Raw genomic sequence first — 26,652 nt, forward strand, 5'->3', positions numbered from 1 at the left:
GTATATTTTACTATGCTGGTAGACTCCTCCAGCCATTCAGAATGGATTAGGCTTTTCATGGTGATCTTTGATGTGGCATTGAAAATATCAGCTTCCTAACAGAAGGACATCACATGTTAAATAATTTACTTCTTGTTTCCATCCATAACAAACAAACCAAAGTAGCTCACTATTAGGTTGTAGTAATACAGTGATATAGGTAGTGAAATATATAGCTTTTGATTAAATATAACTCACTGGATTACGATTGGATTGGATTTTGTTTTTTACAGTAAAGAGACAGATGAGGAGTGAGGAGCACATACTGTATATCATATATATTTAAAGTTTTATATATTAATTGATAACTGTGTCTCTGTTCATTTTTTGCAAAACCTGAAATGAACAAGAGAGAGCAGGAGACAGAGACAAAGAGAGATGAGGGGAGGAGACAAATAAGTGTCAAGAGAATAATTCAGGAGGCAGGCCTGAGGAGAGAGACAGACAGACTATATACTGTATCACCTGGCCTGTACAGACTGCTGCTCAAACTGTTTACTATGCTGCTTCATTTGCACCCATGTATGTTCATGTCAAATTACACCAGATTGATGCATTTTGCTGTTGAAATTTTACAAATTTTCTCCTGGGGGAGGATGCCCCCGGACTCCCCTACTATGGTTCTGTGACTTCCTCTGGGCTGAACCCCGGATGTTCTGAAATCCTAACAACGCCCCTGGCTGGCTATTAGTCACCATCAAAAATGAAACAAAACAATAAATGAGATCACGTGGTTTAAAGGAACCCACAGCTATAATACAGTCCATGATGTCCACAGGGGATTTCTACTGTTCCTTGAATGAACCAATAAAGTTTAGTACCTCTAATCAGATCTTTGCACTGAATTAGATAATAAAGCTGGAACTACATGGTGTCTCTCCTCATTGGTTTGTTCATCGTTTGTTATTGATATGAACTTAATCTTGCCTGTCAAAGACCAATCATTAATCCTGGTGTATATCAGATGTCATGCTTACCTATTGATCAAGCAGAGGTGGCCAAGTAGCCACTTATAGCTATTGTAGTTACTGTTGATTTTTAGAACAAAGCCACTTTTACTACTTTTTGTTATGTATTCACTCATTTTACTTGAGAATATATATGTATAACCAGATATCCCTGTTGCAATAAACTTAGTCATATTTTTCTTTCGGGCCAATAAACACCTATCAATAATTTATTTATGTATTTATTTTGCAAGGACATAGCAAAACAAATAATTCCCTAAACAGGTTATAATAATGAACTGTGTTCACTAGCAGCAGTCTTAATCTTATATTTTTTACCTTATTAATTATCTTTATTAATGTCCTTGTGGCCCAGAAAGTTATGGTGCATAACCATGCAAGCAGTTGGGTTTAAGAATCTGGTTCAAGATTTCCTGGCCCTCTTTTCTGTAAATTATCTAATAAAGCAGAAATCTGACTTCACAGCATACTAGTATTGGCTCAGCAGGTTATTGTTCCAGACAAAATATTGTTCACTGGAAAGTTTGGGGATTCCACCAGTTAAACATTATCAGTTACCACATCATTACCACAATAGCGTCAGTTATTCACAACAATAGTTTCTCTTTCATTTATAGCTGCTCCACCTATTCTCAGCAGCAGATTTTGGACCTGCCAATAGAAAGTGCTCATTTCTATCGTTACCATGCCACAATAATATGAAAGTTGAGTGTCAGAGGGAAATATTTTCTCATGTTCATCAGGCAACAACAGACGTAACTTCAAGTGACTCTCCAAAGCAGGTAAGATGACCAAACAAATTTATACTTCCTGTTAATAATTTCATAACAGTCTATATACTGACCTCTTTAAATGACCTCTTTTCATTTTTTCATTTCACAAGTAAAATTGAATGTGATTTTGATTGATGTTAAATTATCAGAATTAAATTATCTAGACTCAATCTAACAATTTAATTTTCAGATTTATTGTTGTTGGCTTTACATTTGTTTCCCACTAGGACACCTATCTTACATTTTATCATGTCATGTATGTCTTTCAGCCTTGTAAGCACACTGCATCAATATTATATCATATCATATTACATTATATTCTGTCATGTTGTTTCAGCCTTGTCATCCCGCTGCATTACCATGTCAACTGAATATAAGCTGTATGAGTACATCATTTCCTGGCTGGATCAGCGTGAAAATTATGCAAGACACCTGAGACAGTTAGCGGGTGAGCTGGAGTCTGTCAGAGAGAAATGCAATGGTGGCCAGGCCGTGGGGAACTCTGTGACAGTGGTGGGTGGAGTGGCAATGATAGGGGCAGGTATTGCCACCTTTTGTAGCGCAGGAATAGCAAGTCCCCTCTTATTAGCTGCAGGGGTATATGGGGCGGTTGGTTCGACTATCACTTTAACATCCAAAACAATTGAAATGTGGTTAGAACGTGGCACGCTGAAAAAAGCAGAGACGATATCTGAGGAGAATAAGAAGCTTGGAGAAAACATCCAGAGATGCATTCAGGAGATGACAAATGGATCTGAGCCAGCCATAGGGGATGATTCCGTTGTGGAGTGCATTCTTCGGGCCATCGCAAAACGACTTCAAATACCGTGGCTGGAGGTTGTGAGTTGGGTGAAGGCAATACAACCTGTCTGGAAACCTCTCACTGATAGATTAACAGCAAGATTGTATGAGACGACAAATTCAAGTGGAACGGAAGCGGGGTTAAGGAATGTCCTTGTTGGTGGAGGACAAAGACTTGTCACAGAAGCAACTTTTGAAATCCTGAAGAGAGCTGGAAAAGGAGCAGTTCAGGTATGTTATTAAAGGCTAGGAATTTGGGTGATGCTTTATTTGAACCCCAGTTTTAACCAGTGGCGATTTTGGCATTACAATTCTGGTGATCATACAAGAAAATTTGATGATACAATCATACCATAGATATATTAGGCTATACTGAATTATACTGACACAACCGATAAACTGTGCACGCGTTTCTTCGCTGTAAACAATGGATTACGAGTACCAGTAATGACAAAATTCCAGCTGAAAAATGCCATCTAAAATCACACAAACAATCAAGATCTACCAACTTATCTTGTCACACCAGCAGTAGGACCACCAAAGGACAGTGTTAAAGATCTCTCAGCATCAAAAAGCCGAGCCTACTCAAAACTGAAAACAACACAACAAACATGGAAGGCAAAATTCATGCACTGCCAATACATATCAATCAAACAGCAATCAATACCTGAATAATCTAATAATAAACTCACCGATAAGTTCACTTCTTGAAGAAGAAAGTGGCATGGCAATGTGGTCCCAAACGTTTTATTAAATGCTAAATTTTATGGTAGTTAAATAATCCACACAATTCATATAGGCTATAGGCCTAATGTTATCTGTCCGTCTTTTTAGCTATCAAGATGTGCAAGTTCCGGTTCACACAGGCTCACACTCGCCTGCACCAGCAAAGTCAAATCAACCAAAGAGAAGCTTTGAAGGGCTTTGAAGTGTTTTATTCTATTCAAAATTTATTTTTTCTCAGTCAAAAAAATTAATGTGAATGCTGAGCTGAAAACCCTAATAGCCGGTGCAACCACTGAAAAAAACATGTCAGTTTAAAATTATATAGTGGAAATGAATGCACTGCAAAAGTTCCTGTTTTTTTTTTTTCCTGTTTATGTTGTACCCCTCATTTTCCATGTCACACCAGATCGACATCAACCCCTGTTAAAGGGAAGGTTCAGGGTTTTTCAAAACCTAATTTATTGATCAGTAATCAAGCCCCAATTAGGACAGTAAAATTGTGTCTGAGAAAGTGTCACCAGCCGTTTGCTAGCATGCGTTTGCAATACTAATGTAATTTAATGGGGCATTAAATTATTACTGCACAGAAAAAAATTTGAAAAAAGTTGATCTTGTTATATTTTTTCCTTTGTGTTCTTTTATCTAATGTGATTCATTTTCATGTTAAGTAGACTATTACATAAAATTGGTATGTAAAATTACATATAATTGATCAGTGTATATGTATATGGGCACAAGGGATATTTGCATCTGATGTAACGACCCCTCATGCTGTGAAACTATAGGGTCTGATAGAAACCTGACATGGATGTGCCTTTACACACTGTGGTTTGACTCCTTACTCCTTACTATTGGTTGCCTGTACCAGCAATTTAATCTCACTCTAGTGTTGCACTCATTGCAATTTGCTCTGGCTCAGTGTAAACCAGAGCAAATGTGAATTCGATCCAGAAATGGATTTTAATATCTGCCATGGAGTCACAGCCACCCCGCTACTGCTTTTGTTTTGATCTCTTCTTGATCTTTTTTTCTTCACTCTCAATTTGATTGACTGAACAGCTGACACTGGAAACATTTTTGTGCTGTCAATCATTTTTGTTGTCACTGTTTTCAAAGGTTGGATGTTTGGAACAAACCTGTCCACAGTATAGTATATTTTTTCTATAAGGTTATGTATTCTGATTGATACTTTATAATGGTGCTTTTGTTTTGGTCTGTCACTTAAAGACCTTGAAAGGGGAGGGATGTTTATCTCCTTAAACCTCAACTGGACTCACCTGATTAACCCTCCTGTTGTGTTCTGGTCGAATTGGACCGATTTACAAGTTTTCTCTCTGAAAAATGTAGTTCATTTAATCTGATTGTCATAAGGTTCCTTTGTCCACACAGGGCATCTGAACACAAAATACATTTTGATAATTTTCATTAAATTTTGGGTTTTATTTAACTTTTGCACACCTGTGGTGTTCCCGGTCAAAAATGGCCGGTCATTAGAAATGAATGGGTGAGACTACAATTAGTGTATAAAATTGAGTTCAGGCACATGCCCATTCATCAGATGGACACACTTCCTCTCCCAGACCCCCACATGCATGTGTGTTTGAGCACACACACACACACACACACACACACACCTCACTCCCCTTCTTGGCTTCCATGGCAACCCCCACGGGAACCTTTCCCCAACAGAATCTTTCCCCCACAGGAACCACACCTGTTGGCATTCTCACAAACAATCTCAACATTGTTTCAATAATATATAGAACTTTTCTCGCAGCTCTGGTATATAAAGTTTTTTTGAGGCCTTGCTCACGATTCATTCTGTGGCAGCACAATGACCAAACAATATACTGTATGTGAGGCTCTTGATCTTATCTTTGATCATGACACTGGTGAGGAGGAGAGAGGCCAGGAAACTGACAGTGAAGATGCAGTAAAGTTTTCATGTGTAGTTTTGGGCCTATACTTTGGGCTATTTTGTGCCACTATTTAAAAATTTGAAATGGTTTGAAAACAAATGTCCTTGTTAAACTTTGACACAAAGTAGTCTGTGATAAATAGCACAATATGTTTCATCCGAGTATTTGTTATAGTCAAAATAATCCATACATTATGCTTTCTTTTTTTTTTTTTTTTTTACTCAAAAATGAGTTGTATGAGCTCAGGTGAATGAGGCCTACAGGCCATAAATAACAAATAGAAGTTCAAAACTTGTAATGTTCACAATAACTTAAGTTGATAAAAAGATCTAACACAACATTAGGTGATAATATATGTATTATTATGGATTTATAATCAGCTATAATGGGGCCGTCATTTTGGACCGGGAACACTGAATTAATTAACATGAAACGAACACAACAGGAGGGTTAATTAAACGAATTCAATCTTTGGCTAACTATATATCTTATCTTTCTTCATTTTGTTCTCAATTCTAATAAAACAAATTTAACTGAAAAGAATAAATGCTTGACTCATGTTTGTTAGAGAAAAAATAATTATAGTGGGGTAACGCTCCACTCAAAAGGGCCGGATGATGCCTATGTTGTTCACTCTGAGGCTCTGCAATGGAATTTTCTGCAGCAATTTGTCTTACAACTTTAGGCGATATTGTTAAAGTAAACACAGCTGAAAATGAAAATATTATAATTACCTACAGTTCAATGGTATCATCCTCTGTTTAGTGCACGTGGCACACGGACACGCAAGGCCAAAACCAAGTTGGATAATTTATTCTTCTTTGAAAGCCAAGGAGCTGGAATCAACCTTCATCCATAAATGATGTTGGTATTACTCACTGAACTCCACAGTATGCCTTGGGCCCCTGATGGACGACACGCCACTGCACTATATTTGTTTTTTAAATAAATTAGATTTTATTCAGGCCTATCTGAATTATCACTGTCCATAATATAAACATGTCTGTGTTGTCCAGATATCTCACTGTAGATTAAAACACTGTTGACATTTGAAAATGCATTTATTTATTTACTTATTTGGTTGTTGATATGTGTGCAAAATGAAAAAAAAAATCAAGGAAATAGTTCCAAATGTAATTTCCAAAGAAGTTGCCCTGCCTTAATTATTCTTTTTTTTTTCATTCCTGATGAGAGACAAGGAGACAGTAGAGAAGCCCAGAAACAATCAGTGGTGCTGAAACTTGTGATGCGGCCACAGCGCCACCAACAGGCTGAGGACAGCAGCTGCTGCGGATGAAATTGGAGAACTCGTTAAGCACAGAAACAAGAAACAAAACATCAGCAAACAATAAATTATTTTCAACAACGGTCCTCGTTTTATTTAGGCCTACTTTTTTTTCTAATAACCTAACAACTGGCTGAGGTCGGCCAGCCTTCGAGACGTTAAAAAGTTTGTGTTTTGCCACAACTTGTGCCAGGACAGGTTCACAAAGATTATTCTTATCCCAGATCCCATCAATACATATTAAATAAATAACTGATTAATCAAATTATATTTATGTTTATGTGTGAAATTCAGGTATACACTTCTCCCACCAGAATTTCTTGGAGACTTTCTTGGGGTAAAGACAGCTTTAGGTGTAATGTTTCTTCTCCACCACAGTCATCCAGGGGCGCTAATCAATAAGGTCCAAGCGAAGCCTGTAGCTGCATTAGAACACTGTAGAACAAGGGCACGCTGTTCGTAACAGATAACCACTTCATCTTTTTCCAAATAAGATGTACTTTACCCTCTTTTTTGCACTTCAGAGGCCAATTAAATGTAAATAAGCCTATAGATTTTTGGAACTTTAATTGATATTTCCCCTTGACGCCACACTGCTTGTTAAGTACACTTTATGTCGGCTAAATCACTGAATGACAATCAAAACTGAATAGGTTTATAGGGGTTAAAATCCTGATGCAGCTTTGCTTGTAATTATGGAAAGAAAAGCCCACATGTTTATTGTAGGCAATATAAAATATAATGAAAAAATCTGTGTGATAATAGCCTGTTCATTGTAATACGTTACTTATTGTTAATTAATTAATTACAGTAGGCCTACAGGAGTTTTCATCTATATAAAGATTTAAAACGCTAGTTGACTTTTATTTTGAAGGCAAAGTTGCATAAACGGAAATGCGATTGCAGGTAAATTCTGCTGGGGAAGGACTGCAGAGTTTGGCGCCGCCCAGCTGAGCGCGCTCTTTCCTTCCTCCTTTAGGTCCGCAAATAAGGTTTATATACTGAAGCTTTCTGAGTTACTTCATCAGTTTGTTCTACTTTTGAACTTAACGAATCAGCACGATGAGCGGAAGAGGCAAAGGCGGAAAGGGACTCGGGAAAGGAGGCGCCAAGCGGCACCGTAAAGTCCTCCGTGATAACATCCAGGGAATCACCAAGCCCGCGATCCGCCGTCTGGCTCGCCGCGGCGGGGTGAAGCGCATCTCCGGTCTCATCTACGAGGAGACCCGCGGTGTGTTGAAGGTCTTCCTGGAGAACGTCATCCGTGATGCCGTCACCTACACCGAGCACGCCAAGAGGAAGACCGTCACCGCCATGGATGTGGTCTATGCTCTGAAGAGGCAGGGCCGCACTCTGTACGGCTTCGGAGGTTAACGCCATTTACCGACCAACAAAACCACACAAAGGCTCTTTTAAGAGCCGCCCACACTATCAATGGAAAGAGTTCAGTTCTTATTACAGTATTTAAAACTGTATATAACCTTTAAAGTTATTGTTGTAGTTTCACTATTTCCTCAAAGTTTTCATTAAATTAGAGTACGCACGTTTCCCTTGAAGCATCTTGAGAATAACAAGCCAACCGACCGCCTACATTGATGTAAAGAGAGGCTACAGGAAATTTTAAAAATCTACTTATTACCGTCAACTTCAAAAACAGTATCGTGGAAAGGCTTTGTGTTGAGATTAATTAATAAAAGTTCCCAAATAATTACTCTGAAATTTAGAGCATTTTCTTTATGTTTATAACAGGAGTAACTTGCATTCTAACTAAAATATGGGGTGTTCTTTGAGCGAATGGGATTTTAATTCATTTGTAAACTTTAATACTATATTACATTCATTCAAAAGGTATGAGGTAGGTATTCAAGTTGGTTTGTGTAGAAACTGCAATTCTACTCAACATCCTTGAATTTTGAGATAAGACAATTAGTTGGTTAAATATAATGGAGTATCTTTAGGTGAATCTTGTCTTGTTGGGAGGCAGAACCTGTACGGCAACATCCAAACTTTTTTCCAGCTGATATCATTTACAATTAAGATGGTTATCGATTTGAAACCTTTGCTGCCTATGGCGAGTCCGCTCCTGGATCTATGTAAGGTTTGTTAAAAATGAGGCATTTATATTTCTGTGCGCACACATAAGTAACATAGTCATTGACTGACGCTTCAATACAGCTTGTAAATAAATTGTACTTTCAAGTGAGCCTCGTTAATAGAATAAATTCATATTATCATATGAACTGTTAGTATGAATGGATGGGGGTTGGTAGAGTGGAGCCCGCGCGCGGTTTACAGAAAGTCTTTGTGTGGAGTTGAATGATTAGAGACATAGAAATAAAATAGATAGACTGGTACATTCCTCGTGCATCATGGCAATCTCTGGCACAAGACAACTCCTAACAGCCTTTGATCTTTCATCATGCTGTAATGAAAATGTCCAGTGTTTCATTTCTGTACAATGTGCGAAATTCAGATTGAATATTCAATATTGAATTGGGATGTTTGTCAAAGTGATGCCTTCACTATGGCAAAACAAACACCTTCTGAATTTAATGCAACAGTGCTGCGTTTAAAACGTGTTTACGTCGCAGTGTTTAGTAGCTACCAACCAAACAACAGTACATTCACATTAATTTGAATGAGAATATCTCTTCTATCCATTGCAGTTCTGTGGGAGAACTTCTCACGCAGCCGCTTCACTGTCACGTGACAAAACTCAACCAATCACAGGCGGGGAACCGCACAGTGCTATTTGCATCAGCTGCATATAAACAGAGTCGTTTTGTCTAGTTAACTTTATTCGTTACTGTAAAGTACCGAGAAGTCATCATGCCTGAACCAGCGAAGTCAGCGCCCAAGAAAGGCTCCAAGAAAGCCGTGACCAAGACCGCCGGCAAAGGAGGCAAGAAGCGCAGAAAGACCAGGAAGGAGAGCTACGCCATCTACGTGTACAAGGTGCTGAAGCAGGTCCATCCCGACACCGGCATCTCCTCCAAGGCCATGGGCATCATGAACTCCTTCGTCAACGACATCTTCGAGCGCATCGCCGGTGAGGCGTCTCGCCTGGCTCACTACAACAAGCGCTCCACCATCACTTCCAGGGAGATACAGACCGCCGTGCGTCTCCTGCTTCCCGGTGAGCTGGCCAAGCACGCCGTGTCCGAGGGCACCAAGGCCGTCACCAAGTACACCAGCTCCAAGTAATCAGCTCGGCCTGCTGTCAACATCGACCCAACGGCTCTTTTAAGAGCCACACACTTCCTCTGGAAGGGCGAAGTCTCGAATTTAGAAGTTTGTTATTTATTTATCAAGCTAACTTTTGTGTACTTAATTCAGTATCATTTATGAAACACGAACATGTTTTGCGCTATATTAGAGGTCCTACTGTATGTAGCCTATGTTCTGTTATGTTTTCTGTTTTTCTAAGGCAATCTCATGCAACTGTAGAATGATAAAGGTTATGGTTACTCTCCTTAACTTTATTTAAATTCAGTTCTTTTTCCACCATTCTGATAGAATAAATCATGAATGCTTTGAAGAAGGATCCAACTCCATTTGCACTTTCAACCTGGTAGGGGTAATTAACATGAATGAGCCTAACTTGATCTACTAGTTTACAGCTGGCCGTTCAGTTCAGTCACACTGCTTGCACACAAACTAACAGTAACCTGTCCATGTCTTGAATGGTCAGTTGCACTGTACTTGAGGACTTACTTTGACAGCTATATTTTTATTTTTTTGAGAGTTGTTATAATATCCACCTAACTTCAGGCCAGTCTACTGTATCAGTATCAGTCACCATTCATGAGAGAAAGATGCAGTCACAATAAAAGCATCCAGATAAATAAATGTTGCTGGAAAGATGTTAGTCCTTCTTTCACTAGGGTCACTGTGACACCCTGATTACTATATTTTATCTTTTATCTCCTTATTTTCAACACTAGCCACATAAAAAAGGTGATATTGAATAATAAACCATGGCATCATCAATGTTCACCGATTTTTGTTTTTCTTCTGCAATGGACCGTTCCTCCTTACAGACCCACAACTTTCTTACACTGATATTTAGCATTTATATTTGATGTTTTTAGCTACAACTAATTTTTGTTTTTGAATATATTTTAACTATCTCAGTGACATTCTTATTAACAGTAATTTCCATTAGTGCATAAGTGCACAATAGGAGTAAGCTTTCCGACTGTCAACACTATAAGCAATCAGTGGTGATGAGTCAAGACAAGAGATGGGACAAATTTTCCAGTCTTCCTATAATTATCATGTGCTTGGTAAAACAAAATGCAAACTGCATTTGATTTACCAGTATTTGCATTCCTTATATTGTCATTCAACATTATAGCCTACTCAAAGGCATCCTTTTTGACATTGTTGAAAAAAAAAAAGGATAGACCTACTCAATAATATACCATGGTTAAACAGGTGAGTTCAATATATATCTTATATATAAAGATATATAATTTATAATGTATTTTTTTATATAATATATATCATATAATTTATAATTTATATATTTATAATTATTTGTGTCCAGAACAAAATGACATTGGGATCAATGACTCACTAGATAAAGGCCTTGGAGGACAGATCTCAGCTTGCATGATTGTGTTCAATAACAGTAGAACCTCCAAAATGGCAGAAATAAATGTTAATTATAGCCTATGTACTTCTGTTTTAACATATCAAAAACACTTATGAATCATAAATGAAGTCCTCAACAGAACAAAATAAATGTTGATAGCCACAGTGTCTATCTCTCATAAGGAGTCTAGGTAACTCACGCCACAGGCCACCGCCATCATGAGTGTGTTTGCTGATACCAAAATAGCTTCAGTTTAATGCAAAACGATTTCCAAGAGATGATTATTTTTACTCTTAATCTCTGGATAAACATCTCGGCCAGCTGTAAACGGGTTTTGGTGGGTATCTAATGCACTTTAAAACATTTTAGGAGAGAAATGTCACTGAGCAGCGCTTCCCACCTCGGTGCATAGGTGAGGTTTGGAGCCTCCCCGAACAAAATGCAGAAACCTTCAGCGCTCCACATGACTTCAGTATGAAGAGACACAAGTCTGCTATCGGGTCCATTCGCTGTTAGACTTCAGTATTTCTCCCAGATCTGTATTTTACACATTTATCGATGAAGAGAAAACACAAGCTGCACGGCATTCCGCCTGCACAAAGGACGGTGGGCTGAGTGGAGTCTACACGGTTCTCATAGTGTGTTTAAGTCCCACCCCCTGCTCCGGCTTCTCTACCAGTCTAGTCAGACTCCCCGTTTGGTGTGTATCTGAAGTAACGACAGAGAAGAGAATGGCAGAAGTCGCCCCAGCTCCAGCCGCCGCCGCCCCGGCCAAAGCGGCCAAGAAGAAGGCTCCCAGGCCGAAGAAGGCCGGCCCCAGCGTCGGTGAGCTGATCGTTAAAGCCGTGTCCGCCTCCAAGGAGCGGAGCGGCGTGTCTCTGGCCGCCCTCAAGAAGAGCCTGGCTGCCGGAGGCTACGACGTGGACAAGAACAAGGCCCGCGTCAAGATCGCCGTCAAGAGCCTGGTGACCAAGGGCACTCTGCTCCAGACCAAGGGGACCGGGGCCTCCGGCTCCTTCAAGATCAACAAGAAGGCCGACCCCAAGCCCAAGAAGCCCGCTGCCAAGAAGGCCGCCCCGAAAGCCAAGAAGCCCGCTGCCAAGAAACCCGCCAAGAGCCCCAAGAAGAAGGCGGCAGCCAAGAAGCCCGCCGCCGCCAAGAAATCACCCAAGAAAGTCAAGAAGCCCGCAGCGGCCAAGAAGCCAGCCAAGAGCCCCAAGAAGGCGACCAAGAGTCCCAAGAAGGTGGCCAAAAAGCCCGCTGCTGCCAAGAAAGCACCAGCGAAGAAGGCTGCCAAGCCCAAGGTGGCCAAGAAGAAGGCAGCACCCAAGAAGAAGTAAACTTCCAAACAATACTTCATCCACAAAAGGCTCTTCTAAGAGCCACCCACAAGTTCAATCAAAGAGCACCTGATTAATGCACAATTGTGCGAAACATAAGAATACTTTGTTTATTTAGTTAAGTATTAGTGCGGCCTATAAATGCAGCTTACTAATAAGCAGCACTTTGTGTTGAGGATTGAGAGGATGAAATTATATTTAATGGCCAAAGCGCCATTTTCCATTCATTGTTTATTTGGGTAGGCCTATATTAGATATAGCCTACTGAAGAAATAGACCTTACGATGAAGAAAGGGAATTGAGATAACCCCGCCAATAGGCAATTTAGGCGGGTAAAATTACTCACGACTGTGTTTGTGTATATGCGCGCGCTCGTTGGGGCCTATTGTTCAATATTAACACTATCCATTCTTTGACCCAATTTGTCCACAGTTCTGTTTCTGCAATCAGGTTACTTACTGACCAACATTGCAAATAGCACTTGTGTCTATAAGTTAATGTTGAATGAACATTTTAAATGCCACTCGGACTGAATGAACAAAACAAATATTTAGGCTATATATTAATAGCCTACTAAATAAAACCTGAGTCTTGGGAATGGCTCAAGGATGATGCCACACAAACACATGATGAACACATTTTATTGTTAAATCTTGCTAACATCATTTAGTGACTGTTTACATAAAGAGTTTCTACCAACATGATTAAAATTGCAGTTCCCTTCTAAGGAAATTATAATAAAAAAGAAAATAATTAAAATGTTGAGATTTCAAATATTTAATAATTTGTAGTATTTGATCAATGATATTAATTAGATATTGTAATTAATTAAAAAATATAGATGAATGCAACAATTACTTCAAAAAATATTTAAAAAAAATAGACAAATTAGTAATGTATGTATATAAGTGAATATAGGCCTATTAGTACATCCTTTTTGGACATTTTCCACCATGTTTTGGAATACATTCCTGAAGAGGAAAAGAATAGCTTACCAGAAAATTATGAAATAATTTCCAGAAATTTGACTGTATTAGTAGATAAGCTGTGTGCAATAGACACATGCTGAAGTTGGGGTGAAAATAGAATAACAATTTCAACATTGAACTCCTATTGGAACCATTTCTGTAGAATCACAGATTGACCACACTAACCACAAAACCTTACAGCAAACCAGCAAAACATTATACTTCTCAATTCTTGCAAAACTCTTCAAACTCTTAAAAAAATTTGTTTTTGCGTCAATACAGTACACAGAAACCATCATTTGAATAAGCACACAAAGCACCAACTACGCACTGATAGTATAAATGAAAAACACTTAGTAGTTTGCAATAAAGTTTTGTCATACATGTAGTAAACTCACATACACACAGGTATCCAAATGTGTCAAGTATGGATGTGTATTCCAAACATAACACACTATCAATACAAATAAGGGGAAAAAGTGTTGTACAAAATGTTCTACAGTAACACTCCTCAAACAACAAAAGCGCAGTAGAAGAAAAAAAAACATTCGTGCTAGAAAAAAAAAGAACAGGAAAAAATAGGCTAAATATCGCCTTCTTTGTGGGTCTGGCCATAAGTTTACAGTGTTGCTAGAAGTGTGTTATTACTGTAAATTACAAACTGAGTGTAAAGCAGTGAGTTGTGTTTACAGTTTAGCAAAAAGTTTGTTATAAAATTACAAACTGAGTGTAAAGCAGAAAATGTGCGTTCAGTTTGGCACACTTGGTAAATGCATTGGCTACAAGTGTTAATGGTTTCAGAGATAGTGCTTCAAGAATCACTGTTAGTGTTTAAGCATTCAGAAAAAACTGTAATATGACTGAGTAATCATGAAAGGGGATTGTGTGGAAAGTAGCCTAGAAAGGAGATATGTTGGAACGGTGTGGCTGTGTGTAGCCTACATGATGTAGTGTATTGATTATGGATGAGAGAAAGTTTTCCTTTTTTCTTGATGATTTGTCGGCTCTTAAAAGAGCCTTTGTGTTGTGAGGAGAGCAGCCGGTGTGTGAGGTTTACTTCTTGGCAGGCTTCTCGGTCTTCTTGGGCAGCAGCACCGCCTGTATGTTGGGCAGCACGCCGCCCTGAGCGATGGTGACTCCGCCCAGCAGCTTGTTGAGCTCCTCGTCGTTGCGGACGGCCAGCTGCAGGTGACGGGGGATGATGCGGGTCTTCTTGTTGTCGCGGGCAGCGTTTCCAGCCAACTCCAGGATCTCAGCGGTCAGGTACTCGAGGACAGCCGCCAGGTAGACGGGGGCGCCGGCACCGACACGCTGGGCATAGTTGCCTTTGCGCAGCAGCCTGTGGACACGGCCGACTGGGAACTGGAGCCCGGCACGGGACGAGCGGGTCTTTGCCTTGGCGCGAGCCTTTCCGCCAGTTTTGCCTCTGCCACTCATTGTAAAGTCTTTCTAGAGCTGAGACTCAAAGAAAATGTGTTGCACAAAGGAAACCCTGTGGATTATATGTCCTTGGAGCGGACGGGGCGGTTCATGACCGTCCAATCAGAAAAGAGGCTCCGGGCAGAGAAGCAGCGGGCGGCTGAGTTTGAATTTTGGCGGACATTTAGAAAGGACTTTTCTCCAATAACCGCCGGAGATTTAGGCGGTGTTGCACTGAAGGAGGAGCGGCTTGGCTACAGACCAATCAGAAACCGGTGCAGTGAAGCAGCGTCACCGTTACAGACCCAGCCCGGTGACTTAAGAGCAGCATTTCGCTGCAGTCCGTTACACTTTTCTTCCGTCGAGAGAAAGGAAAAGCAATGGCAAGAACCAAGCAGACCGCTCGCAAATCTACCGGAGGCAAAGCCCCTAGGAAGCAGCTCGCCACCAAGGCTGCCCGTAAGAGCGCCCCGGCCACCGGCGGCGTCAAGAAGCCTCACCGTTACCGGCCCGGTACCGTGGCGCTGAGAGAGATCCGTCGCTACCAGAAATCCACCGAGCTGCTCATCCGCAAGCTGCCCTTCCAGCGCCTGGTCCGAGAAATCGCTCAGGATTTCAAGACCGACCTGCGCTTCCAGAGCTCCGCTGTCATGGCTCTTCAGGAGGCCAGCGAGGCTTACCTGGTCGGCCTGTTTGAGGACACCAACCTGTGCGCCATCCACGCCAAGAGGGTCACCATCATGCCCAAGGACATACAGCTGGCCCGCCGCATCCGCGGAGAGCGAGCTTAAACCTTCTGCTCCACACACCGACACAAAACGGCTCTTTTAAGAGCCACCTCCATCTTCACGACCAAAGAGTTACAGTTCTTATGCTACTGTATTTGCCTACAATTACATTTATTCATCTTATTTCCGCCTTTAATGCTGTTAAACGACACAAATCTTGTTTCATTTACCAATTTCACTTGTCACCAAACACACGAATCACAAACACAAATCACCACAGATGATGTAGTTTTCTTTTAGCATTGATCAACCCATACACTCTTCTAGCTGTATGTTCAAATAGTTTGAGAAGGCACCCAAAGGAAATCGAGCAGGCAACAGACATTTTTGTCATCATTGTAGGCTATATTAGGCTGAACAATATTCAGTGTTATTTAAACGATGTGAGGAGAAGATCAAATTCATGCACAGTACTCAGGGGTATCTTATTCCACAAAGCGGGGTTGGCAAATTTGCCAGATCTAACTCAGAATTCATTGAGAACCCCTGAACAACAGTAATGAATGCATAACTGTAGTTTTGGTATCTGTGCAGTGAACTGGAGTCTTTGTATGAAAACAACAATTATTATTGTATTGCCATTACATTATTTGTCCTGTAGAGGGGATTGTTCAACTTGTCAGCATTTACTCTAGCTCTTTGATAAACTGCAGTATAGGCCTATACTGTATGTTATGTACCACTACTTTTTACTGATATGAGCTGGGGTGTTTCTAACCTCCACATTCTCAAACAATACTTGCTGCATTTTTTTCTACTATAAACTCCCACAGAAGACAAGCTATGTAAGAACTTACTGCCACTGGATTTACGTCCTAATGACATCCTGGAAGTGTGAACCTCTGGTGCGTTACATGTGTTCCTAATGTAAGTGTATGCTACTGTTTTAGTACCATGCATACACACATTAGTATTGTAATAAACCAGCCCGGAAAGGGCTCTGTCGGAGACCAAGCAGACACAGGACAACTCAGGAGTATGGAAAAATAGATACGTCTTTATTTTATTTAGGAGGTCTAAAATTCATAGGAGGGAATAACAGGTGAGCCACAAAGGTCCCCAACTACACCTAACATGGGTGTTCCTATATACTGCCTTCAGGTAAATCACTGCAAACTGAATCAACACAGCACTCAGATTTCCACACACGTGAAAGACCGCACACAATGCATGCGAATACACCGCAACCCTGAACTCCACACTAAGGGGCTAACCACAGCGCCCCGGTTACGCACTCCAAATAGGGGCAGTGAAATGAATCCCCAATCCCAGGGTAGTTTGGCGACCCCCACTAACCCTCCCAGTTTTCCTCTCCAATTATTGCAATCTAACAAAAGACAAGCACGAGTAGGAAAAGGGATACACAAATTACACAAACTAAACACAAATGAAATAAGGGTTAAAACTTAACTCGCCCGGCTGGCGAGACCCTCCCCCGGGGTCTAAGCTTGTAGCACCGTCCGACTCCCCGGGGAATCAATGGCTTTGGTCGGGCAGTGCTGGCAGCGCACGGCGGCAGGCCGAACGCCGGAACACAGAGCTGGAGAACGGAGGCGAGCGCACACCCTCCTAAAGTCCCCGGCCCTCTCTAACTAAAAGAGGCAACCAGCCTCCCCTCCTGACTCTGGAACAGCTCCCCTACCTGACTGTCTTCGCCGCCGGCAGCACTACCAGCTGCGAACGGCACCCTCCCCTCCAGGATGTGCGAGCTTGCAGGATCAAACACGGCCCTCCAGCAACAACGAAAGCTCCTGGCTCTGTCTTTTTAACCCCAGAGTCTCATGCCGAGCTTGCCAGCCAAGCGGCTGTAAACAATCAGTTCGTGATTGCGCAACACCCCACCCCCCCCACGAACGTTTCCTCCCACCACAGGTTTACCACAGTATTATGCTTATATCTGCTGTCTACTGTATGTATCATGTACTTGGTGAGATCTGGAATATCCTGAATGATGAAGAAAGAAAGAAACATTGATACAACACGATCAGGTTTTTACTTGTTTTTTGTTTTTAAAACAGCTTTTATAAACGATCGCCACAAAGCAATTTACTGATATTCTCATGTGGTCAGGCAGACACTCCACAGCAAATGCTCTGTAAAATCCTACTTACAGGACTAATACAGACTTGAAAGAACAGAAAGGGCTGTACGAATTCATCCATAAACACACCAGGTCTGAATACAAATCTCAAATGAAAATGAGAGGAAAAACAATCACCCTACAGTGGGAGGCAGTTACAGAGAAAACAAATGTCATTTGGATCACAAAATATTCAACATGGGCTTGTCAATACATTTTTAGCAACTAATAGCCTATAACATGTTAAACGTTCATATGGATTGTGCTAGCTACATCAATATTGTGCCATTGTTCTCTTATATTCATACAGAACCTTTACAGAGATGCTACAAGGTTATTCATGTAAAGGGCTTCATGTATGAGAAGGGATTAAGGCTTGCCACGCCTCAGGTGTCACAACACAATAGATGTGTGCTTTTTCAAAGCCATTGAAGTCAGTAGACATGCTAACTGTGTAAGCACCCATGTTGTCAAAGAGAAGCCAGTCTCCCACTTGTAACTCAGGCAGGCTGCAGTCATCAGTAAGCTTGTCCATGCTGTCGCAGGTTGGACCCCAGAGGACAGACCGGTATCTCTGCTCACTGCTCTCAACTGTCTATGTAGAGCACAAACATTGAAATTCACATTGGTTACCATTCCCATCTGTAAAATAACTAAAGTAATTTAATTAAATATAATTCATTATAGCTACGGTAAAAATAAATAATTAAAATAAAAACATAAAATAAAAAAAAAATAAAAAAAATCTTGGATTACTTGGAGAAATGTTTTGCAGGGTAAAAACTATGATTGACATTATAGGCACAAACAACATGTTGCACAATTTGAAATAATAGTTTACAGATGATGACGCTGATTATATATTCTTCAAATCACAGTATATTACTCGTCATCCCTTCTTTAACTACACATTTTACAAATTTTGGAGGCCAAGTAATACAAAATTAAACTCCCACTACGTCCCTGAGTTGAGTTAATCTAATGGATTACATTACTGATTATACAAATTCTAGACGATAATTGATAGTCTGCAACAGATGACATTTTATCTAAAGTACACACTCAATCTTAGCTGTCCACACGATATTACAACGACATTAGGTTGGGTTGTTGTGTTTTACCCTGGGAAGGTAAGGTGAAACTATGCCATGGACAGCATTATTGATGAGGAAACTCATGGAGCCATACACTCCATCATTAACGTAGTACATCATCACTGTGTCAGGGATGTTCTCTTCGCTTTCTGGAAAAAAAATGCACATGACAGTGAAATTTGAAATGTATAACAAGAGTTTAGCCCACTGGATCTGTCATGCATTGGCATTAATACAAATATATATAAACAAATATATCAATTGAGATCTTAAAGGTGGGGTAGGCATCATCAGGAATGAGCCACATTCAGGTCAGTCAGACAACAGTGTTAGGAAGCTAATCTATAATCTATGCAGCTGTAAATTTCCAATTGTAGCCAATCTATGTGAGCTTTTTTTTTTTTTTTTTATGGCGCAGCCGAGGGCATCACATGGCAAATTCAGGTCATGCATTCAGTCAGTCAGTCAAATAACACTTAGTGAGATGTCACTTCATGAGATGGCCTCTAGAGGGCGTCTCTGACTAAGAGATGGCCTCTCGCCTATGGGCTAAACGACACATTCAGTGTCATACACTGATAATATTGGATCTCACTGGCCCTGGTTTTGACAGAGGAAACAAATCTAGGCTTTATCAAGGGGGTCATTGTCGGTGTTCCGCAATCGGCGACCTGGCGGTCACTGGACAGGCGACCTATCAATCACTAGGAAAACAACCCCGTTTTATAACTGTTATATCTCATTAATTAGGCAATTATTTTGAAAATCGCCATATGGACACATATTAAAAGAAGTGAAATTAGCTACTGAGACCATAACCCTTTGTTGAAAAATATTATTGACTCTGTATTTTGAGTGAGAAGTTGGGTTGTGGTCCAGTGACTTACTTGGAGTTGGGCGGTTTGGAGTCTTTTTGGAGCCAGCATCTAGCGGACGTTAGAGGAATTGCAGCTTTCAGCCACTTCATTGTGTGATTGCTGAGTCAGCAATCACAGGTATAATATTCCCACTATTTATTATTCTTTTTTTTCTTCCGTATGTTTTTGGGAACCTCACTACTCCTTCATACCTTCAGCTAGAAACACCATTCAAACTTTAAAATGTTCAGCTTATTTAGTACATGGTACATTTTGTGCCTTCTTGAAATGGGCGTGAAATTTAATCTACAGGAGAGGAATAAGAAAATGTATAGAAGAAACCTATCGTCATTGTAAGTGTGGGGGCTGTATATTCTTAATTCTTGTATCAAGAGCTCTATCAGTGAATTAAGTATACAATTAGACTACTTCAATCACAATTTGGTTTTTGGTGGTGGGGTTATTCTTTAGTTATTTAGGATTAGCCCAATTGTAAACCAAGAGTTTTTAAACTTAAGAAATTATTATTATTTTTTTTTTTGCTCTACATTGTTATTTCAAAATCCATTTGACATTTTCAATTCCAAGTTCTATGCAAAGTACTCTGTTATATCAAAGTGACAAGGAAATTATATTTTTAATAAAACTCTGCATGCCCCCTACCTTTCTATTTGTTATGACACCTCAGCATTAATTGATTCATGGACATTAAATGGAGACTTCTGCAGTTAGAAACAGCCTATGTCGTCCTCTTAAACATTTTGCTACATTATTAATTATTAGTTACAGAGATTTCACGATTCACAACTGTGTTTTTAGTGCCAGCCTCTAGGGGCTTTTATTTTGAAAAGGAAATGCGCATCGGCGACAAACAGGTTTTGGCCAGTTTCGCGGAACTGCAAAGTTCCACAGTCCGACCCATTTCGGCCACCATATTCTCAGGGGGCGTTTCTTGTACTGACTAGTCGGTGGGGGCAGTGTCACGACCGGGATGAACGACTTCTGAGCCCACGTAGCGATGGAAGGGGCGAGGCGACCTGCAAGGGTGGAGGAGCGGAGGGAACGAGTCTGATGTACTGCTCTGTAGGCGAGTACTTCCTATTGGCTTTAAAATTCACCCGTGGTTTTGGCCGCTTGATACAACTACAGTATATCCTCTTTTGTATAAGAGCGCCCTCTATCTATTAACACTACAACTGCTGTAACACACAAAAGCAAATCTTAATTTAAACCCACCACACGGAGCACTTGGATTATGCTGTTTGAAGTAACTTTATGGTCATTTTTTGCCCTTTTGAAACTTTCTGCTTTCACTCCAGTTGTTTTGGAGAAGGCTGCTACGAAGCTGTGTCAGCTAGCTCACTGTGTGTTATACTGACAAACACATTTTACCAGTGTTTCAGTTGACATAACAGTGAAAAGATAATGTAAAACAAATATTTTTTTTGGGTGAACTATTCCTTTAAACTTACCGTTGCTGAAATTGTTTTTTCCAGAACTGCTGAGCAGGACACTTTACATTGGTAAATGACTGGGTAAGCAACACTCATGTGGCTTCAAAATACATTTCTATACATTACTGTGTTCAGCTGCTTCCTCCATGACGACCTTTTTGGCAATGACATTCACGGCCAGTGTGAACACTGACTCCATGTAGTATCGCCCTGGTTCAGCGATAATCTGCACCCCGCAGCCAAGGGGAAAGAATTCATCCAGGGCCAAATTAATGGCTGCTGAAATCTAGGATGGAAGGTGTAAGGCATATTTCACAGGTGTTACAATTATATTTACATTTCAGACATTTAACTGATACTCTTAAGCAAAGTTCAGTGAGCGCTGAAAACATGGTTAAATTCCTAGATCACTTACAACCAACCAAAAGGCTGGAAGCCTTGCCTTTTGAATATGCAATCTAAGATCTGTGTAATTAGAAAGCATTGTCAATGCTTGCTTGTGGTGGAAAAATATTTTGTTAATAAAGAAATCATACAATATATAGCAATCAAAACAAATTTGTCTAATAAATAATGACTACATTTGCACCCAAAGGCCGTCTGTAAAATATCTGTCCACCACAACCTCTGTGAAACAGCAACAACTGATTAGAATTACCAATGCACATCAGCAGTGTTTCCCTTATATATATATATATATATATATATATATATATTGTACTGTGGGGGCCGCCACTAAATATACAAAATATTTTCTGTAGTGTTTTGTATAGTCTTTGTATATTCATTCAGTAGCGATGCCCTGCTGAAAATGTGCAAGATTTAAAGCTGAAGAATAGAAGCTGAAGAAAATAAGAATTTGTGTCTGATTATATCATCCTCCAATTAATTTTGATACCATAAAAGTATCAAAGAGAAAAAGAGAAATGAAAAGAGAAAATCGGTTTAGACAATGTGTTGCTTTCAGTCTGTTCATTCTCTATCCCACGGGTATGCTTTGGTACAAAAAGTGATGTACTGACTTACGGCAGACATGGAACATGGACATGGGAGATTATTAAAGGTGTTTACTTGGGAGGAGCGCACAGAGTGGTCTCCCTGGCTTACGCTGATGATGTCACTGTAATCATTAGGAATCGACTGGAAATAGACGACCAACAGACATGTGACTCAAGTCATTTGGTCCATCTCTCAAGCAAGTCCCAAGTCATTTGGTCCAAGTCTCAAGCAAGTCCCAAGTCATTTTTTCTTGGGCAAGTCAAGTCAAAGAACAGCGCCAGTGCTTTTTTCACAGGTCTTTGGTGGACACGGGGTCTAAGTGTCCAATAGGTGTAAAGGACATTCAGACACAAACTTAAGACAATCCTATGATTTCAGATTGCTGTAAGGAAGTGATCAATAATGTTGTTGAGGAAAACAAATCATTTTGGATTTGTTTTCAGTGCTGGTGTGTTTGTTCCTTACTCTCTCCTGTAGACTTGGTGAAAGGCCACTGGAGAAAATGGAATGTTGTGGAATGTTTAAAGCCATTTTTCTCACTTTTTACTTTTAGACACATAACAGATTAAAAAATTCAAAATCAAAATATAACAAATCAAACATGTCAAATTGTCACCATGTGAAGGGTTTTTGCAGGCCACCACCCGTATAGCATATCAATACAACGCAGAGGGCAGTACAGAACACATATTATACTAGGGTGTGAAAGCCAAGAGGAGGCCCGGCTTGCACCAGGTCTACCTAGTCTTGTTTTCCTAAGAACCTGCTGAAAATAATTTCCACAACATGTATACGACCACCTTAACTCAACATTTTATGGAAGCCATGAAAGGCAAAAACAGTAAAAACACAATTAGATAAAACCTAGACATTTGGATTCACCAACAGAATCCCTTTCTCTTTTTTCCCTTGCTTTTCAGAGCTTCCATAACATTAAGTAGAGCTGGAGGGGACGATGCCCCTTTGAGTTAAATCATTTGACGAACGTTCATATGTGTACTTGAATGTTTTTTTTAGATGTTGGAATGCATTTATAGGCAGCCATCTCCATTCATGTGAAAATCAACTTGACAGACTTGACACTTGCTTGAGGTACTGTAGGTCAGTGCTTCCCAACCCTTTTCCTTAAGGGACCCCTATTCTATCACTGAGTAAACAGACGACCCCTGACGAAGTGACATATTTTATGGATATTTCATATTATATTCAATGCATAACAATAACAGCACAGAACAACTGATAACTGTACAATTAACCCAAATAGTGAACGCAATAACTGCACGAAGTTTGTGTAAAACGAGCAATTTGGATGAATATTGAGCAGATTATGTGAATATTGCATCAGAGATTAGTTTTCCTGATATTTTTAGGAACGTTTTATACAATTCTCTGTATTATTTATTTTTAACTATCATACATATTTATTATGCTTATTTCGGACTAATTCAGTGTTTTCTTCTCCCTGACGCTCGGCTGTTGTTGTTGTTGTCTATTAGCTCTTTGGTTGTCTTAACTGTGAACTTTTCTAATGCAGGACGAGGCTGTTTAGCAGAGAGTGAATATAGCTTGTGTTCATGTATTCACCGCGCCCTTATCCTCGTTTATACCTTAAAAAAACATCTAAACTTTAAAGATAACAACTACATTTAGTTATTTTCTTCACAGAAATTAATGAAATGCTGAGATATACTGTATATATATATATTTTTAAGTTTTCTTACACCCCTTAAAACCAAGAAGGCCTTGCGACCCCTCGTGAAGCTTTGGCGACCCCTAGTGGGGGTCGGGACCTCCAGGTTTGGAACCAGTGCTGTAGGTATCCATCACAGTGAACATGCCGCCTGGGTTTATTTTTGTCAGTTACTTTATCGTTGCGTGGTAATTTAGTTTAAACCTGCAATAAGCGATTTCAGACCCTGTAACCAATCCTGAAACTAACGTGTGCTATGTGGAGATTTCCGTGAGACGTAAAGATACAAACAAACAGCCACCCAGCAGCAGCTGTGTTGTTGTTTTCACCTCTTTCCTAAAGCTTGTTGTCAAAGTCGGCCCGAGTAATGGAGAATCGATGAAGCGAGCGAGTAAACGTTTTCAACTAGTAAACTTGCTGCCTGCCTCTTCACTTGTCATTGTGGGACATGTGACCTTCAGTGGGAGAAAGATCTGGCAAAGTGAGACTGTTAACCAACGATATTTCTCCGTAGGTACGTTTATTTTAGCCATTATCCTTTATGCACAGTTTGTCCTTAAGGGCTTCCGTCGGCGGGTAGGTTTGCTGTGTGTGTTTACAGAATGTGTTGCGGTTGCTGTCACCCTCTAGTGGTCAGAAAAAAGCGCAGCTTTAATGCCCACATTGATTTGAAAACGCTACACGTCTTCTGCTGCGTTCATATGCATTCACACACTAGTTGGTTGTGAAATCAAACCCAGAGGACAAACGATAATAAGCAAACATGGGCAGCTTGTTCTGACGTTGCTACAATCTACACTGAGGATTCCTATATTCTGTTTCCAACCAGTTGATGGCAATGCTCATTTTGTTTTTTGCAGAATTTTAAAGGTTCCCTGAAAATTTGCTGGACAGTTGGATGGAATTAAGAACGATACCTAGACAATAGATGTAATGTGTCCTTAACATTTTCATTTATGTTTTTGTTTTTTGAATTTATTTTTTGTTAGTTTCCAGGGCAACTGGGGTGCAACAGTTTGATCCTGTACCACTGAATGGACATCTGTTAGAGTAGTTTATTATTTTATTTCTTAATTTTTTATGAAAGATTTATTTTACCTGTTCAAATTTCAGTTGGAAGTCCTCGCGTCCAGGGAACCCCCCACCAATATCCAAGAGACTCATCTGGAAGCCCAACAAATTCTGAAAAGGAATATTAAAAGTAAAAATACACAACATGAAAACAAAAATACACAACATGCCTATGGTATAAAAAGGTTTACTGTTCCATGTCTGCTCTTTATTTTCCTCTGACCTCATATAAAAGAACTGTCATAATTCTAGGGTCTTGTTTAAGAGAATACATTCAGTTATCAAGGCCACCCCTAGTTAGTCTTTTGCGCGATCAAATCCATTTACAGTGTCGGCTTCACGAGGGGGCACCGGGGGGCAGTGGCCCCCCCACTTCATTCACTGTGCCCTCACTTGTATAAAAGCATGTCAATGTTTTCTCCCATCAGTGTAAGTCTACTGATGACTGAAATCCATTGCAAATGACTGAAAATCTGAAATCCATTGTAAAGCTTTAGCTTTTACAACGCTGTGACCTAACGTTTTACATTTTTACGTTGTCGTTTTACGTTTTAAGTTGAGCAGGAATTCAAGTTTTGAAAACTAAAAGTTTGTCATCGCCGGGGGTAGGCTAAGGTTTAAGTTAGCTAGCTGAATATTTTCATCGCAGCCATGGATTTGAGAAAGTGGTTGACCGGCTCAACAGCAATAAGTTCACAGCCAAGGGTTGACAATGATGTCACTTTTTTTGAGTCGGCGTTATGCGGGAGCTAGCGAGACAAAAGCCAGGTGTGGCAGCTGGATTTCTTTCAGCTGCCACAGAAGCTTTCAGAATCTTAGAACCTGTAGTTTTTAGCTGTATGTGTTAATTTCCACCATTTAAAAAACCCAGTCGAAATATTGAAAAAAACAACATTTTACCTTGTATTTCAGTCAATATTCATCCGTTTAAGATGTAACATGCTGTATGTATCAGCCATAGGTTTCATGGAATTTTGACTTAGCGTCCACTAACACCCTACCAAGTATTTCATGGTTATTTAAACGGACAGCAACAAGTTCAAGTGACGGCAACAAGTGATTTTTTTAAGCTAGCAATGGACTCTGCAGCACCCCCAGCAATTGTAACTAATTGTAACTAACCCTAACCCTGTCCCCCAGTTAAAGGGGGGGTGGTGGTGGGGTTCAGACAGTTCACAAAACTTAGTTTAGTTTAAAAAAAAAAGAGAGAGAGAGAGATGAAAAGTACAGTATGAGGATGTGGAAATATATTTCATAATTAATTATATGCCAATATTAAACCAATTTGATGCTTTGCAGGCACAAAAATTGCATTGCCAATGAATATTAGGTTAGAAAATACAACATTTGCCCGATTTAACATGACTTCCTGTATAAACCACGCCCACTTCCGGTCTTCTATCCGAATACAGATACAGAGACAGATAATTTTGTTGGTTGAACAGATACAGATACAGATACAGATAATGACGTCTCTGTACACCTCTACCAAATACTACTACTGATAGAAAGCTTCTCTCCTTTCTCTGCAGACACTGTCGGCACAGCTCCCCCTGGTGTCCTATTCACGACACTGTTGATTCTGCCTGTACTGTAGTATTGTGTTTATGGTGCCAGGGGGAGCCCCACAGACACTGTCAGTCTACTACTACTACTAGTACTACTACTGCTGCTGCTGCTGCTACTGCTACTACCACTAGTGGTACTTATGTTTCTAATACTGATAGTCCAAATACTACTAATACTGCTAATTGTATTACATCTCCTCTGGATATTACAACTAC

At 40.1% G+C, this 26,652-nt stretch overlaps 5 protein-coding genes across 5 annotated transcripts in view; 4 read left to right on the plus strand and 1 right to left on the minus strand.

Moving 5' to 3' along the window:
* The first annotated feature begins 7,573 nt into the window (after positions 1 to 7,573).
* On the plus strand, positions 7,574 to 8,113 carry LOC139661426 (histone H4). The gene has a single exon (XM_071539851.1). The coding sequence runs from the start codon at positions 7,574 to 7,576 to the stop codon at positions 7,883 to 7,885; it is 312 nt and encodes a 103-aa protein (XP_071395952.1). The 3' UTR covers positions 7,886 to 8,113.
* A 1,226-nt stretch (positions 8,114 to 9,339) lies between these two features.
* Positions 9,340 to 9,813, plus strand: LOC139661412 (histone H2B 1/2). Its single transcript, XM_071539835.1, has one exon. It carries the CDS (start codon positions 9,341 to 9,343, stop codon positions 9,713 to 9,715), a length of 375 nt encoding a protein of 124 aa, XP_071395936.1. The 5' UTR covers position 9,340; the 3' UTR covers positions 9,716 to 9,813.
* A 2,026-nt stretch (positions 9,814 to 11,839) lies between these two features.
* Positions 11,840 to 12,448, plus strand: LOC139661410 (histone H1-like). Its single transcript, XM_071539833.1, has one exon. The coding sequence runs from the start codon at positions 11,840 to 11,842 to the stop codon at positions 12,446 to 12,448; it is 609 nt and encodes a 202-aa protein (XP_071395934.1).
* A 2,021-nt stretch (positions 12,449 to 14,469) lies between these two features.
* The window catches only part of LOC139661424 (histone H2AX-like), a 38,127-nt gene continuing 25,944 nt past the window's right edge, over positions 14,470 to 26,652 (minus strand). The window contains exons 2-3 of the mRNA XM_071539849.1: positions 22,849 to 22,862; positions 14,470 to 14,861 (exon numbers count right to left, since the gene is read on the minus strand). Of these exons, the coding sequence (XP_071395950.1) occupies positions 14,470 to 14,861; positions 22,849 to 22,862 (406 nt within the window). The remainder of the gene's footprint in view (positions 14,862 to 22,848; positions 22,863 to 26,652) is intronic.
* On the plus strand, positions 15,216 to 15,652 carry LOC139661425 (histone H3). Its single transcript, XM_071539850.1, has one exon. It carries the CDS (start codon positions 15,216 to 15,218, stop codon positions 15,624 to 15,626), a length of 411 nt encoding a protein of 136 aa, XP_071395951.1. The 3' UTR covers positions 15,627 to 15,652.

The sequence above is a fragment of the Centroberyx affinis genome, unplaced genomic scaffold, assembly GCF_046629955.1.
Source record: "Centroberyx affinis isolate AG114_WGS23_722 - 3 ecotype Tasmania unplaced genomic scaffold, CSIRO-AGI_Caff_v1 ptg003527l_1, whole genome shotgun sequence".
NCBI classification, from domain to species: Eukaryota; Metazoa; Chordata; class Actinopteri; order Beryciformes; family Berycidae; genus Centroberyx; species Centroberyx affinis.

What these genes read in the sequence shown, in the direction of transcription:
- LOC139661426 (XM_071539851.1), top strand. Translation starts at nt 7,574, where the DNA reads ATGAGCGGAAGAGGCAAAGGCGGAAAGGGACTCGGGAAAGGAGGCGCC.
- LOC139661412 (XM_071539835.1), top strand. Translation starts at nt 9,341, where the DNA reads ATGCCTGAACCAGCGAAGTCAGCGCCCAAGAAAGGCTCCAAGAAAGCC.
- LOC139661410 (XM_071539833.1), top strand. Translation starts at nt 11,840, where the DNA reads ATGGCAGAAGTCGCCCCAGCTCCAGCCGCCGCCGCCCCGGCCAAAGCG.
- LOC139661425 (XM_071539850.1), top strand. Translation starts at nt 15,216, where the DNA reads ATGGCAAGAACCAAGCAGACCGCTCGCAAATCTACCGGAGGCAAAGCC.